Genomic DNA, 16,143 nt, shown 5'->3' with positions numbered 1-16,143 from the left:
CCGAGAATTCATATAATATCCATTATGGGGGGAAAAAATAGTAAATAGTAGCCCATTAAGAGAAACGTGCCATCTCAACCTCAGTTATCTGCACGTAATCCGTATTTGGATACAAAAAGTACCATAATGAAGATGAGAATGTTCACACTTCACATTATGTGCAGGACCAAATGAGTGGCATTTAGAGAGATCCCAACATTAATATATATAAGTTCATTCATAAGGTTGTTGCTCCATACAGAGCCATCTGGAGAGGCTAGCCAAGCAAAGCTGTGGAGCTTGGAATGAAAATGAGGTGTGAGAGGGAAGAAGAACTCTCCTCTCATGCCCATCCAGCTTTTCCCGGCTACAAACATCCTACAACAGCCTCACATCAACCCATGAAAACAAAGCTTTAATTCACATCTTTTCTTCCCTTGTTCAAGAAACTCTGGAAATTGAGTATCATGTCATGGGTCTTAAATTAAATAAGAAAACTAATTATTTACATTTCTCCTCTTAACAAAAAGGAATAAAATTGACCAAACGTAGCACTTATAAAACTCCTGGTAAATAATAGTTATCAGCTGACTAGAAACCACATCATGAACAGAAATTTTCTTTTCCAAAGAAAAAATAACTAAGGTACTTAGTCCAACACTGCTGACGATTCCTCTAGAGTCCTCGTAACCAAGCTCACCCACAACACCCCCGGCAGAATGGATATCAATAACTGAAAAGTATTTCGTTTGCATTTTTTTCTTACCAAGATTACGTGAAAACCCATTACTTTCAAATGTCGCATTTTCAGAGCAAGGAATCCTCTGGGGTGGGCTAAATCCAAACAGTAAGTAGATCTAGGAACACACAGTACAGCTACTCTGAAAATGAAAATGCACAAAAGAAGACCCATTACTAATGAGATTACAACCACAATCGTGCTGCACTCCTGTTCTTTGGAGATTTTAAAGTCGAGTTCTCTGCTGACCACAGTTGTCACCGTTCCCTCCTGCCCCGTCTTCCACGTTGTTACTTGGCCTCTGCAAATACTCCAGTATATGAAGGCTACAGACACCAAAAGCTTATAATAATGTTTTACATGATTAGCCCTCAACCATCTTTAAGGATGGCTATATTCTTGATGAGGAAAATATCCAGATAGGAAAGCATTTTAAGGCCTTCCTGTGCAGTGTTAATCTCTGATCTAAATATAATTATTTATGCTACTAGAAGTATTGATGTAGATAAACCAGATGACAAATGCTCTTGTTGTACATATTGTCTCCCAGAGAGAGAAGCATTTAAAAGCCAGAACAGAGAGAGCAAATACAAAGAAGAAAACACTACGAGAAAGGCCAGGCTGTTAAAAAGATAAAATCTGTATGTGTAACAAAACATGGAAGGTGTAATTTGTTTTTTCATTGTTCTTGGCCTTTTGGAAAGATTAAGTTGTTTGGGGGAAAAACAAGACCTTTGTATCCTTACTGTCTTCTGTTATACTTTGGCTGTTATCTGGGATAACATAAGAGAAATTTTATTTTTTAAAGGAATGCTCATATTCCTTACTTCTCCTCAGTACTTTAGGCTGAGAGTTGCTATATTATGAGGCCCAAACAGTGGAGTACCTGAAAATGAAAAATTATCTTTCACAGAGGTCAAAGAGAAAGCCTTTCTTTCAGAGGAGATGGGTAATGTGTATAGGGAAGGTCACAGTGAAAAAGATGGCCGAGGAACACGCTAGATAGATTCAGAAAGGGGTAAAGTTTACAGAGTTGGAGAATGGAAAGGCATGAGCAGACAGAGCGTGAAGCCCTACAGATTTCTGTTCTCTACTGTAATTATGTGCATGTCCTATGAAGCAATGGGGACAGAAGTTCCTTGGGGTCACAACCCATGTCTGACTCATCTTTGCCCTGCAGGGCCTTTCCACAAAGACTGACTGAACACAGGGTGTGTGGAACACGACCTGAAGCATCTGCACGGATAATTTCGATTATGTTAACATTGTTCTATTGTATTACTCAGCTTTAAAACCTAATTTGTAAAAACTGCCTATTTCATTACATGGCTCAAGTGCAGTCCACTGTCTTTAAGGAATGTCTGTATTTACACCTAAGCAGTAGATTAATGGATGATAAGTCTCTTGGTATATCACAAGCTCTGCACAAATAGGTCTTAGTATTGTTACTGCTACTTAATATGAAGTCTTTGAGAATTAAATTCAGAAAGCTCGGCAAATGAATATACATCAACAACCTTTGAGTATCTGCAGCGGAAGTTACCACGTCGGAAAATGGAAGCACTTGACTCCTGTTAATATCCATTCTTACTTCAAAATCTGAAAGAAAAGAATTAATTTTTCAAACACTGCTCAAAGTGATACTGTTTCCAAATGTGTACTAACCCTACCAATAATGAGAACGGCATCAGAGGCAACATATGATGAGCGCACCATGTGCCAGACTCCAGGCTGGGGTTTATACGCATCACCTCATTTATTCACCACAGGAGCCCGATGAGGCGGGCACTCCATCTATTGCCACTTTACGGGCGAGGGGACGGAGCAAGGGACAGAGCGAGGGGACGGAGCGAGCGCCTCACGAACAGAGCACTACCACACACAAAGCAAGACTCCGAACCGGCAGTCCAGCTCCGGAGCCAACGCTCCACCAACCTGCTGTGGAAAACTCCTCATCTCCGCCCGAAATAAAGGAAAATAAATAAAATACAATAGAGGAAAACCAAAGAAAGCCCCATACCGATATGGTAATTGTGCGGCAACTGTCTGTTTTTTGAGAAGTATCCTTCTCCCAGAAGGCTACTTAGCGCATCTGCCACCTTCACGTTTGGATACAATGCCGTGGACGGCAGCGGTGGTGGGGCCAAATCTACCACGTTGTGACAAGAAATATCCAGTTTTAGGCAAGCAGCCAAAATACGAAGCTTGTGAGCATTCCTCTCGTCACCTAAAAAAAGGAGGAAAAAACTATACAGTTAAGAAGAAATATTAATGCCACGCTTAAGACATTGTATTAATGTACCTATATTTCTAATGATCTGTTTCTTCTCAGGAGGAATCTCTCTGGGTCTCCCTAGTTCCCACAGTGCCTACATCGGTGCCCGGTATTTGATTATGCTTGAAAGTTTAAAAGATCTTTCTGGGTGATTTAGTCTAAACTCTTCACTGAATGATGAGCAATGCCCAGGAAGGTTCAAATGCCTCATGATTTACCAAAGGCCAAGTTGGGACTCAAATCCATGTTTCCTGGGTTTAAAAAAGCTGTTTCCCCCACTGTCACCACTTAAAAAAAATCAGCACGTGCTGCTCCTTCTTCACAATTTGACTTTGGAATTTCCCAACACTGTTTTTAAAAGAATTTAAACTTCTCTATTCTCAGACACATCATTGAATTTTGTACATCTAGCCGGATATTGCTTTTCTTTATTTAATATTAAAGACCAAAGTCAACAATTAATTTCATTCCAAGAGTAAATAAGTTCACTACTTTGGGAACTATTTGACTGCTTGATCTAAGAGCCTGTGTCCTCATTATGGGCCAGGAGTGACAAAGTGATTCAGGCTGCAAAAGCTGACTGAACTCAGCTCCAAAGGCGACATTAAGGATTAGGAAGTACAAACACCTCTGATCAAGGCATAAAGAACACCGTGAACATGCAGCCTTCATGCAGGTGCAGACGGTATAAATAAAAGGAACAATGGCGATGTGTTTCTGATCCTTGCCTTCTGTACGTTAAGAGTCTGTTACTAAAGGAGGCTGCATAGGTTTGCCGGTTTGAAGCACTGACCTCTGACTTCACCATTTTGGGTCCTTTCCTCAGTAGCATCTGCTCCGCATGTTTTAACCAACTCTGCTCCAACGATGACCCCATTCAGAATCACAAAGTAGCTAGCTAGTGGGACTGCCTTATATCGGTCACCACTGTATGCGGACACCATACCTGACATCAGTTCACTGATGACGTCCTTTTGGAGAAGTGGATTAATAAGGGCCATGGGAAAATGGTTCATCAAGCAAAATGAACACACAGCATTCAATAAATTTTCAGAAGAGATGTGGTGGAGATAACCAGTCAGAGAAGTAGCCATAACTTCTTGGAACCTTCAGGGGAACAAAGAAAAGTCAGCTTTCAAATATAAATAGAAGACAAGGTCATGGTAGGGAGAGTAGGGTGCCAGAGAACCAAAGGAGTCCAAAGAAAGGAAGTAAGAAAATCAGACTGGCATTATGTCTTTCAGGTCAGGTGGCTATCTCAAAATAAATACATATTCTCAATAAATGGTAGTTAGCTACTGCTACATGTCTTGTGCAGAGTAAGTATTTCATAGGCTGTGACTCATTTAATTCTATTAAAACTTTATGGAGCAGGTATTCTTCTTCTTCTCATAATAAAGATGAGTGAACAAGTTCAGAGAGGTTGAGGAACTTGTCTAAGAACAAACAGCCAGGAAGTAGCAGAGACAGTGTTGGAATTCAAGTTGTCAGGCTCCAGAGCCTTTTAACTATTCTCCTGCATTTTTACCATGAGTGTGTCTGTAAGGTCTGGAACACCACCATAGTTTCACAACCAATTAAAATTCTCTAGCTATCAATATTCTGAGTTAAAAGAACTGCAAGCCTAATCCTACCACGCAGAACTAATGTCCTACAGTATGACAAAGCAGTTAAGCATGGATGAAGAGAGCAAAGATCAATTCAGGTGGGGCCCCCTGCCTAGGGTGACATGGTAATAAATGGCACAGACAGGTTCTGAACCCAGGTCAGGCTTAGGACATAAGCTATCTATTGTTCTATAAGAAAAAAAATGAATGACACGCAAAGTATGGTGATAGCGCACAGGAAAGGAAGTAGACAGAGCAGCTTTGGGTATAAGGAGAATTTCAGGAAGTGGAAACGATGGGAAAAGGGAAGATCATGTGGAACCGAGCAAAGAAACGGAGGCCTGCAAGGGCACACTATCTGCTTGCTGGTGAGGCGAAGGCACAGAGCTCTGCTTCTTCCGGCGAAGGCAAGCCCGCCCTGGAGCGAGCCTTTACACACAATGAGGCTGTCCAGGAAAAGGCCTCAGATTAGCTGGGAGGTCCCACGGGCAGCAGCAGATGGCTGAGGGAGGGAGTGGGAGGATGTGGCAGGCTAAGCAGGACTGCGGGAGTTACTATGGGGTGGGAAACAGCAGTGAGGCCAGAAAGGGTGGGCTGCAGACGATCACATTTGGAGCCTGGGTGGTAATCACCTATCCGATCTCATCCCACTCCTGTACCTCCTGCTTTAGTAACACCCAACTTCGTGTCCTTCCCTGCGATGCTCTGCTGTTTCTTTCCTCCCTGACTTGAACATGGTGTCCCTTCTGCTCAGAATCTTCTTTCCTGCTTATCTTCCTATGGTTACCTCCTATCTCCCCACCTTTGAAGATCTGCTTAGGTACCACCTCCTCCAGGCAGCACTGCTTGGCATTCATCCTGAAGCTCCACGTCACCAGGCTAGAGTTCTGGTGCATCCTTCCTCTACTGTCATAAATTCTGCATAAAATCTATCACTCCAATTTTCAAGCTGTCTTTAATTGCCAAACTCTATGTGTCTACCTTGCCCATTACAGAGAATCCTGGGAAAAGGATTGTGTCGTGAGGTGCCTGGCTGGCTCGGATGGTGTGGCATGTGACTCTTGATCTCAGGGTGGTGAGTTCAAGCTCCATGTTGGGTGTAGAGATTACTTAATAATAAAATCTTTAAAAAAAAAAAAAAAGGATTGTGTCTTACTCATCTTTGTCCTGAGTACCCAAGTGCTTGGTATAGGTTTTCTGGCTAAATAAACAAATTTAGATGAGGAAGACATAAAGAAGAGAATGTTAGTAGAAAAAGATGAATCAAGAATAATTATGCACACCAAGTTGTGTACATTAAACATGTACAGCTTTTTACATGTTAATCATACCTCAATAAGGTGGTTTAAAAAATCATTTCACATAGTTTTTAGTAAATAACTGATGGAGGAGGAGGAGAGGGAAGAGAAGAAGCAGGAAAAGAGGAGGAAGAAGAGGAAGAAGATCTATGGTGACCACAAGCAAGCCACAGATATTCTCGAGTTCAGGAGCACACTGAGCACCAGAGATGCAAATCTGGGATTATCTAGGGGGTGGTAAGTACAGATCAAGAAGAAACCAGGGGACTGAAACGAAAGTTGAAATGCTAAATATTTTCTTTCTTGGGTTCCAAACCCCGGAACATACTCTGGATTTAATACACCCTCTCCCCTAGAAGCCACCACATAAATAAAATGATTAATGTACCACATGTGGATATACAATGTGCTAAGCCAAATTTTCTACCACTCTCTGCTAATCAACTTCCCAAATGCTCTGAGTTAGCCTGCTTCTATAAATCTGCCACTGCAGCCGAAGACACCATCATCCTTTCTCTGTCTTCCCTAAAGCGTTCATTTGGTACCTCCATTTATTGCCTTCCTCTGGAAGTCCAAGACTTGCCTCCTTAAGTAGACTGGAAGAACAGGGAACACGATGTAACAATGTGGACCAAGTTGTCTCTTGGGATGCCCACAATGAGCTGAAAAACTCCCTAACCACCCAGTGTTTGTTCTCCTAATACCATGGAATCCGTGCAGCTGTTTCTGGAGTTTCAATTACCACTCAGCTTGACAGTGTTTGTCAAGAAAGTGCTGGAGGTACATGAGAGACAGCCTCAGAAGAAAACCAATCCAGGGGAGCAGAGGAAGACGGAATTTGGGGGATATTCGTACACCTTCATTAGGTGCCTATTCTGTGGCAGGTCTTGTGCTAAGTTCAGAATAACAAGAAGCTGGGTCTGACTCTGGAGAGCTTTCTAACTGAGAAGCAGACACAGGCTTATGGACAATTAATTATAGCTCTGTGTCAAGGCTCGACCAGAGATTCATAGAAGATGTGACAAGCACTGGGGCTCTGACGGACAAGCCAGGGAGGCACGGGAAACACAGCACGAACAGAGTTTTTCAGTACAGTGGAGGCTACGACAGGCAGCTGCTGTTCTGCAGGCCCAGCACCACTTCTTGGGTTACGTGCTCCAAAGGGAGGGCGTGTGACCCAAACTCAATCGGATCTCCTCTTCTGGAAATCTGAATCCTGAGGGAAACCACAAGGACAGAAAGCAGCTGAAGTCAAGTCACTCACCTGATGGCAAAGAGATGGTCTGTGACTCTTGCCACTGAGACTCTCAGAACTGGCCTAGTTTGTTCCTGCCACCCTGTGACTACACTGTAATTCTTTTACACAGCTTAACCCATTTAATCCCTGAAAGACTCAATGTGATTAGGAATAACTCTTATTTCTTCTCCCCGTTTTAACAGATAAAGAAACTGAAGCACAGATTAGCAACTTGCCAAAAGTTAAGGAGCTGATGAATGGCAGGGCTGGGATTAAAACCTAAGCACTATGTCTCCAGAGTCTGTGCTTCTAAAAAAATGACATTTTATATACATTTTTGTTTTTAGTGAACTGAAACTGATCTAGAGAGGGAGAAAAGACGTTCTGGGTGGAAAGCAGAGGTATGAAAGAGCCCAGAATGTCTGAGGAACTGCTCACTTAATAGTAGAAATGCATGGTTGTGGTTAAAAATGACAATTATAGAAAGCAGTAATTTGGGACCAAATGAATAGGCAGGGTCAAAACTGAACTATGAACTCAGGAGCTGAGGGAATAAGCTAGGAGAGTTTGAAATGAAGACTCCTATGCTGAATTAACAAATAACATCATAAAGAACAAAGAAACAAGCAAGACAAAAAACCCCAACAAAAATAACTTCACAAATAAAGAATACTACACCTTATTTCTTGATATAGATGACGGCCATGGATGTGTTCACTGTAATAATGCATTAAGCTTATGATAATATGTAACCTTTTCTTGAAGTATGTTATGTGACAATAAAAAAATTAAAAAAAAAAAAACAAGTACATACTCTGTGGTTTGGCATTTGTAGAAGTGATTGAGAGAAGAATACACATGAAGAATACAGATAATGCTTTTCATGTTTAGAGAGGCAGGATCAGCTATCACTTTCTTCATGAACAAGTCCATCAAATCAGTATGTCGAAAGCCAAGGTTTTCAAATAAAATGAGGAGAAAGAGAACCTTTAAAAAAAGAGTGAATTGAGGGAAAACTTTTCAATTATAGAATGCTACCAGTAATTTTTTTAGATCTCAAAAAATTAAAACAGCAATAGAACAGTCCAGATGAAGAGAATATTCCCTAAAAAGAAACAATTCTCTCTTCCTCACAAAATCTGTTCCAGCATTTCCTGAATCAGATGTTAATAAACAACCTCTTTTTATAAACTGAGAACCAGAGCATACAATGGTTTCCATACTTCCATTTCATTTAAAAATAAATCCTTTCTTACATGCTTTTCATACATCAGACCTAAAAACTACCTTAAATATACCTTTTCTGAGGTTTTTCAAAATGACCAACTCAATTTTGAACTATTCCCTCTTCCAAACCTAGACACTTTCTACATTCAAAACATCTAAGAGGTAACTCAAAAATTTCTATATTCAATATTGAGTTGTACAAATGAGAACAGAGATGAAATATACTGTGATTAAATTAAAATTTCCAGTTCACTTCTCATTTCCCTCTTGGAACTTCTCACTATTAGTATTTCTCTTTCCAAAACCAATTTCCATGGCAAACTCAATATGCACCTTACTCTCCAAAGTAAAGTGAACCTAGTGACTGAACACAATTACTGCTGCTTTATTACAAAAAGAAGTTTTTACCAGCTGCTTCATTAGATGTTTCTATTACTAATATAGCCCCCAAATTTAAAGGTTCTTGTTCTGGAAGAAACAAAACAACCTTCCATAAATAGAAGATAGACATAAGAATTAAGTAATGGCATTTTATTCTTCAGAACGCATAAGCCTGTCACATCACCTGTTTTTACTATTCTAAGTCTAAAAAAGAAAAACAGAAAGACAGAAATAATCCTAATTATCCAAAGTACCACACTATCTTTTAAAAAAACAAATAGAAGAACAAACTTCGGACAACATAATTTTTCTTTCGGAAAGATGGTCAAAAGATTAAATAGTATATTAACAGGTAACTCCTAGACAGAAATGATAAAGAGCTATTTTTTCAAAAGTCATTTCAACATTGCAATATTTTAGTCTCTTAACTACTATAAAGCTGACAGAGAAATACCCAGAATGTTAAATGAATTGATGTGCTTCTTGAAAATTTCTGAGGCTTATTCTCAACTGTTAACAAACTTACTTGCTTTAACTTCCAGATGTCAATAGTTGCAGCCACATAATCTGCTATTCCCTTAAAAAGATCTAAATTACGGTACCGGAGGTCTCTGCAAGATTGCAATATGTTGCTCAGTACTTTAAAAGGACACCCATGGATATTACCTTTAAGAATGAGTTAAATAAACAAACAAAAATTACCAGATGGCTTTGAATTTGAAATCCAAGATACTCTACACTCAATATATTTGTTTCTTTAGAAAAATAAAGCACTGTATTTTGTAAAAGACAAAACAAAAAAACTATAGGCAAAAGTAAAACTCAGGTCTAATCATATCATCAGTTATTATTTGTGTAACAGTAAAGTTTTTAAAACTAACAATTACAGTCCAGAACAGTAGGTCAGATGCTAAAAATCATGAAAGAAAAATTCCCCTTACCTATGACCATCTTACTGCATTCATCCAGAAGTATAATAGAGCGGTGATTCATGGCAGCTAATGCCTCAAACATGTGCTGGCTATTCAAATCAGAAAATCTGTCTAATTCTCTCAAGGCTTTCATCTAAAGAAAGACAAACTTTAATCTATAAATTGTGACAAAGTATATTAAACTTTTATTTTTAAGTAAAATGGATAAAGTTTCAGCAAAATGACTCAAACAGATATACAGGTCAAATATACAGATTTATATGTACAGGGGCGCCTGGCTAGCTCAGTGGGTTAAGCATCCGATCTTGGTTTCAGCTCAGGTCATGATCTCATGTGTCATGAGACTGAGCCTGGTGTTGGGGCTCTGCACTCAGTGGGGAGTCTGCTTGAAGATTCTCTCCCTCTGCCCTTCCTCTCACTCGCATGTGCACGTTCTCTCTCTCCCTATCTCTCAAATAAATAAGTAAATCTTTAAAAAAAATATATATATATATATACAAATATATACAAATAAATATAAATCAACTTCTATTACTTCACTTTAGCAAAACTGAACCTAAAAGCACAATGATGGCTTCCTAAAAAACTGACTTTAGGAACTGATAGCAGGTCATAAGAAATTTTTTTTTCAAATCTTACCCACTTGAGAAAATTCAAAATGTGTTTACCTCCAGTTTCCTTTTAAGAGCAATCGGTGCATCTTTTCCAACACATCTTATCACAGCTTGTAATGTAAAGACATGCTCTATTTTCCAGACTTGCTGATCAACTAGTATCCTGCAATTAGACACAATAAATACCACATTCCTAGAATCTGAAAACCAGAAGAATTATTTTAAAAGTCATTTGGTCCAGCTCCTACTTCTAGGCAAGGAAGATGAAGCCTACAGAAACAATCTACCTGCCCGAGGGAGTGTAAGTAGTTAAAGATCGAGGACCAATCTAGCACTATTTCCTCTCACATTATTCTGTTACCATGAACAAACAAATCACATCAGGAGATTATAGTAAGATATCCCATTGCACAGTCAATGAAAAAGGAAATTAAGTATTATTCTCACTGACCTATGACATTAGATCAGTTCCATCAATTTTATAAATTATAAAACTCAAGCTCTTTTTTGGGCCAGGTGAGCATCATGTAACCTCCACACAGTGCCCAAATAACCGTTATGAGCCAAGTACATGTCAGTGCACTCCCAGCCCACATCAGTACTAGGTTTATAAGATCAATTTAGAATTCGATGTTACCCACACAGTTTTTATAATGGACCCTAAGAGAAACATTATTTCTAGCTTTACTTGATCCAGAATCAGGATTTTAAGTTTAATAAGGTATTAAAGACTGTAACTACCAACAAAGTCTCTCCCCACCCAAATAAGGCAAGTCAGTTTTCATTTGGGTTTTTGATTCGAGATATAAACGGAATAGAGAATGCCACATGAAGAGAGTACTTACCGCAACCCTGCTCGAAGAACGTCCACATTCTTGCATGGCTCCATTGCCTCTAAAAGAGTTGACAAAACTGAAAGACATTTCTCATCACACTCATTGATACGTTCCTATTGAAATAATTACAAAAACACTGCAGATGATAAGCCCATAGTAGACTACCTCACCTAAGCAAAAGCACTGAACTGAAGCTTTCAATTAAATTAAGCATCAAACCAATAATTCATAGCCCACAATAAACATCTTTGAGAAATAAAATGTCACATGTAATGAATTTTCCAAATAACCAATACACACTTTTATATATCAACATTTTTTTTACATTTACCATTACCATTGAAAACCCATTTGGTATTGATTGTATTCCTCTGCTTCTGAAATAACTTTTATCAAACATTATTTTTACTTCTTCTTAGGACTCAAGTTCAGCATGAAGACAAGTGTAGTAATATAAGAGCTACAGAGGTACATGGGGCAATTTGTCCATCCCTAAAGAACCTCAGACAGCTGTCCTCTTATAATTTCTCTATATCCTTTCCTGGTATCAAACTATAACTTCAGTTGTGAGTTTTCTGATCCACATCTGCTATCCCATTTTACCACCACTATCTGGGTCTCAAGGGGATCCCCCGGCCTCAGATCCTTCTTTCAGATCTCCTGGGTTAAGGCACTAATCTAGATTCTAGAAATGGCAGTGGGCATAATTCAGAAAGTTAAGAGAAACAACACAGCTTACTTAGGGCTCTACAGTTTAATCACAACCAATTCATACAACTCACAAGAGTAGTTGTCATCACAGGTGGGAAAACTTAGGCTGAAAGAGGTACGCTTTTTTGCTAAAATGGCATGACAAACAAGGCATGAAGTCTCAGGTGAGAACACCAGGTACTAAGAAGAAATAGATAAGGCTGAAAAGAAAAAGAAAGGTCCCATTCCCATGGGAGGGTTTCCATAGCGATTTACACCATTCCATCAATATCTGCTGTGAAAGGAAAGACCATTTGGCTGAAGGGCAAATTCACCAATGACATACTGACATTTCATCTCTAGCTAAAATGTCTTTACAACATTCCAACAGGTCAGGGAGACACAATCATACATACATATATTCTGACTCCAAATATCCACTGCTCACACCTCACCAATGCAGAAGCTATGCTGATGTGCATACCCGTCCAAGCTCTAGTAAAAGCGTTACTAACCAGGTAGTGACTTATCATAATCACTTTTAAATAACTATATAGGGAATACAGTCTACCAAATAAACATGGACATACTGTGTGGCTTCAACACACAGACACACAAGTAAAAATTCATTCTTAATGAAGGACATATGGAAATCACAGTAACATAAAAAGTTAAAAACCCATATGCTTAATAACTTAATTCTACAATAGGATTATATGTGAGATCATCCTCGAAATTTAAAAATTATTTAATTCTGATCACTGAGTTTAGAAGTCTGAGATGTCCACCCTTAAAAGGTACATAATTACGTCAATGCGCTATCATTTCATCATCATATCTGGTGCTTCAGTGAGATCAAACAGGACACTGATTCCCTCGTCTGAAACTAAAAGTGGCTCTTCTACCCAATTTCACTCTTCCTCCAGTCCATTTTCCACTCATACAGTGATCTAAAATATAAAGTTGAACATGTCGACACTTCGCTTAAAATATTTCAATGGATCACTTAAAATATTTCAATGGATCCCCAAAATATTTCAATAATCATGTATATGCAGAAATGAATATAAACTATACGATAACTCCAAAATCCTTACAGAGGCATAAAAGGCTCTTTATAATTTAAGACCCACCCTCCCGTTTCCAGACTCAGATCTCACCCCTACACCCATAACCCCTCCTCCCCGGCCACAATTACATAATTTCCTCCCTATTCCCTCAAACACACAACCCCAGCAGTCTATACTTCAGCACTACTGAACTACTTTAGCTCCCCAAACTTGCTAAACTTCTCTTCTGGATGAACAGCCAATCCTCTTCTTCAAATACTATCCCCTTCACAATCGATCTCTCACTCACAAACTACTGCTCATTCCTTGGATTCAACTTAGATATCATCTCCTACTGAGCTTGAATCCTTGTTCTACCATGAACTAGGTGTTTGTTAATTCATCCAGCAAATCAAGACCTATAAATAGTGATGTTAACAGAAAGGTAATCTTGAGCAGGTTATTTAACCTACGCCTGAATTTCCTAATCATTAGTAAAATGAAAGTAGTATCTGTTTTAAAAGGCTACACTGATGATTACATGAGGCAATTCTGTTTTCAAACTACATACATATATCTCTGCCTCAAACACTAATCCTGTATCCTCCTCCCGTCTCCTCTTCCCATCATGAAGGCCTTCTCCTAAGTTAGAAGTCTGTTATACACTCTTACAAGACTAAATTTTTCTTTCACTGCACTGAAAGCTCCCTGTGGCCATTATTTTGTTCATAATTATATTCCCTTGGGCTCAGCTTAGTGCCTATAATGTAGTAAATATATGACTTATTAAATGAATGTTGGTTATTTTTGCAATTGCCTACAAGTATCTGTCTTCCCCTTTACATTATAAGGACAAGAATCACATCTCCTATATCTCTCTAGTGACAAGTGTAGTAACTGATACATAACTGACACGAAATAAATGTTTACAGTATGAATAAATGAATCCACTAGCTGTTTGACTTTAGCCAAGTTGTTTAACATCACTAAATCTGTTTCCTCATCTTGCAGGGCTAATGAGAGGATTAAATAAGTAAAAAGTGTAGGTACTCAATAAATACTAGTTCTCCCCTCTTCCCTTCTCTCTTACCTTCAACTAATCAACCTTTCCTTGTATATTTCATCTCTCTCCTCATTTTAGTTTATTACTCACTATTAGTCATCTCTGGCAAAGAAAAATGGTGCAAGCTTTCATAAATTCCCACAGCAAAAGGCAAGACCTGGTTAACTTAAGGTCTCTAAATCATGTATATGCAGAAATGAATATAAACTACCTATTCCACTGATAATCTCTTCCAAGGAGGATACATCTCTATTTCCCCTCATTCTTTCAAGATATGCCAAACTGTGTGAAATATTTAAGTCTCCTTTTGATTTTACCTGGACCACCCTCAGCAAAGTCTGTACCAGCAGAGTGTTCTGAGGAATTCCAAGCTTCACCATAGCATGAAGACTGAACAGCAGGTGGTCATAGTGCATGATCTTGGATTCTCTCATCACTTGTTCACACAGCTGGTTAAATGCAGGGTGGTTAAACATCAGTTGTTTTTCAACACGCTTCTGGTCATCAGACATCCTTTTGGCAATTATCCACATTGCTGAAAAATAGTTACTACCGGGAAATACAGGTCCTTCTGAAAATCTATCTAACACATCACTCAGAGAACTACACTCCTGAGACAGTTTTTTATAGTTGACAGGGGTTGGTTTTGTTTCTTTGGTGAGCACATCTTCATTGGAGGCCTGATGATGAAATGTTATCTTCTTCAATCCATCATCGGGGTCAAGAGAGTGTTTTGAATCAAAGGACAGTCTTCTAGGACAAAGCAGACTATCGACTGTAAGGACTGTTTCAGTGCCTATTCCCTTTGTTTGAAAATTATCTCCTGATTTAAAAATTAAGGCATCCTGAAATAGATATCTAATAGATGACTGCACTCCATTACCAAAGTCACTTAAGAGAAGGTTTCTTGGGTTCCAGTTTGAATAAACAATTTTCAGTCTGGAAAATCCCAAAGGATACAGCCTCATAGTTCTGCTTGTTGGAACTAAAGTACTGAATTGTCTGAGGTTCCATAAAAAGGAACCTGCTCTGCTATTCATTGTGCTATCCACTCAAACGCTTTCAAATCGCTTTAAAGTAGTCTATATAATACAGTGCCACTTCAGGGAGTGAAAGAGAAGACAAGTGGTTGTTTACAGAGAAGACATGCCGTTGGTTTCCTGTAGGGGAAGGAATTATAAAAGGAAAAGCAAAACTTTTATTTAAAGAAAGGAAATGAATTTAATAGACACCAAAATGGGAACCCATGGAGACGTTAAAGATGAAAACGGTAAAACTACTTTACCAATATAGGCTTCCTCCACTTCTCCCACAATGTGTAAACTGTCTTAGAGAAGCCAGGTTATTTTGGAAGTAGTCGTCGTATTTAAAAAATAAATAAATAAAGTGAAATTTCAGGTGAAAAGTGTTCCCACAAAGTTTCCTCTTAAGAAAGGCATTTTATGGGCGCCTGGATGGCTCAGATGGTTAAGCGTCTGCCTTTGGCTCAGGTCATGATCCCAGGGTCCTAGGATCGAGTCCCGCATCGGGCTCTCTGCTCCTTGGGAGCCTGCTACTCCCTCTGCCTCTCTCTCTGTCTCTCATGAATAAATAAATAAAATCTTTAAAAAAAAAAAAAAGGCATTTTATGTTACCATTGCTTTGGAGAGGTCTTCAATGAAAAAACTTTAACGTTGACGGATACTTTTTTAAAATGAAGATTTAGCAACGGCCGAACCCGGACTTTAAGCACAGGGGCTGGGACAAGTAGAACCAGTGAGGAGAGGAATCAACAAACCAAAGTGACGCTTGCATGCGGCCTGAGCTTGGGAGGGTGATAAATCAGCCAGTATCCCCGAATCTCATAAAGTGTTATGAGCTAATCTTTCCCAAGCTGGGCCACCCAGTATTAACCCACCTCCCTAAAGGTAAGACCCAAGCAACTCCTAAGATCTTCCTCCAAAATTCAAGAAGTCTACGGTGTAGCACTGCCAAATGCTCCGCCTATATTCGTTGTCCACTCACCTGAGGTCAGAACCCCGTGGTTCTATACAGGCGCAGCCATGACAGCGTTCTCGCGAGCTGGGAGTATCGCGAGATTTTACGGATCCTTCATCGGTCAAAAAGCTTACGTTCGCGGTAGTCGAAGAAGTTTGCTCAGTAAAAAGCTTACCGAAGAGAACGACTAGTTTCCTTGGGTTCAGGTATAGGGACAGGGGAAAGCATAAAGCTTTTAA

General features: G+C 39.3%; 1 protein-coding gene across 2 annotated transcripts in view; it reads right to left on the bottom strand.

The window, feature by feature from the left end:
- The window catches only part of FASTKD2 (FAST kinase domains 2), a 38,727-nt gene extending 22,655 nt beyond the window's left edge, over positions 1–16,072 (bottom strand). Inside the window, exons 1-11 of one of the 2 annotated variants that reach the window (XM_045868131.3) lie at positions 15,932–16,072; positions 14,245–15,087; positions 11,135–11,238; positions 10,344–10,452; positions 9,685–9,808; positions 9,270–9,409; positions 7,950–8,122; positions 3,940–4,100; positions 2,739–2,945; positions 2,236–2,317; positions 746–860 (exon numbers count right to left, since the gene is read on the bottom strand). In XM_045868131.3, the coding sequence (XP_045724087.1) occupies positions 746–860; positions 2,236–2,317; positions 2,739–2,945; positions 3,940–4,100; positions 7,950–8,122; positions 9,270–9,409; positions 9,685–9,808; positions 10,344–10,452; positions 11,135–11,238; positions 14,245–14,967 (1,938 nt within the window). In that variant the 5' untranslated portion in view covers positions 14,968–15,087; positions 15,932–16,072. The remainder of the gene's footprint in view (positions 1–745; positions 861–2,235; positions 2,318–2,738; positions 2,946–3,939; positions 4,101–7,949; positions 8,123–9,269; positions 9,410–9,684; positions 9,809–10,343; positions 10,453–11,134; positions 11,239–14,244; positions 15,088–15,931) is intronic. The other variant, XM_045868129.3, reaches the window with a different exon arrangement.
- Between the last annotated feature and the right edge of the window lie 71 nt (positions 16,073–16,143).

The sequence above is a fragment of the Mirounga angustirostris genome, unplaced genomic scaffold (assembly GCF_029215605.1).
Source record: "Mirounga angustirostris isolate CCGP_5_RB_7025 unplaced genomic scaffold, mMirAng1.0.hap1 SCAF_3, whole genome shotgun sequence".
Taxonomy (NCBI): domain Eukaryota; kingdom Metazoa; phylum Chordata; class Mammalia; order Carnivora; family Phocidae; genus Mirounga; species Mirounga angustirostris.
This window is presented reverse-complemented; position numbering and strand designations above follow the sequence as displayed.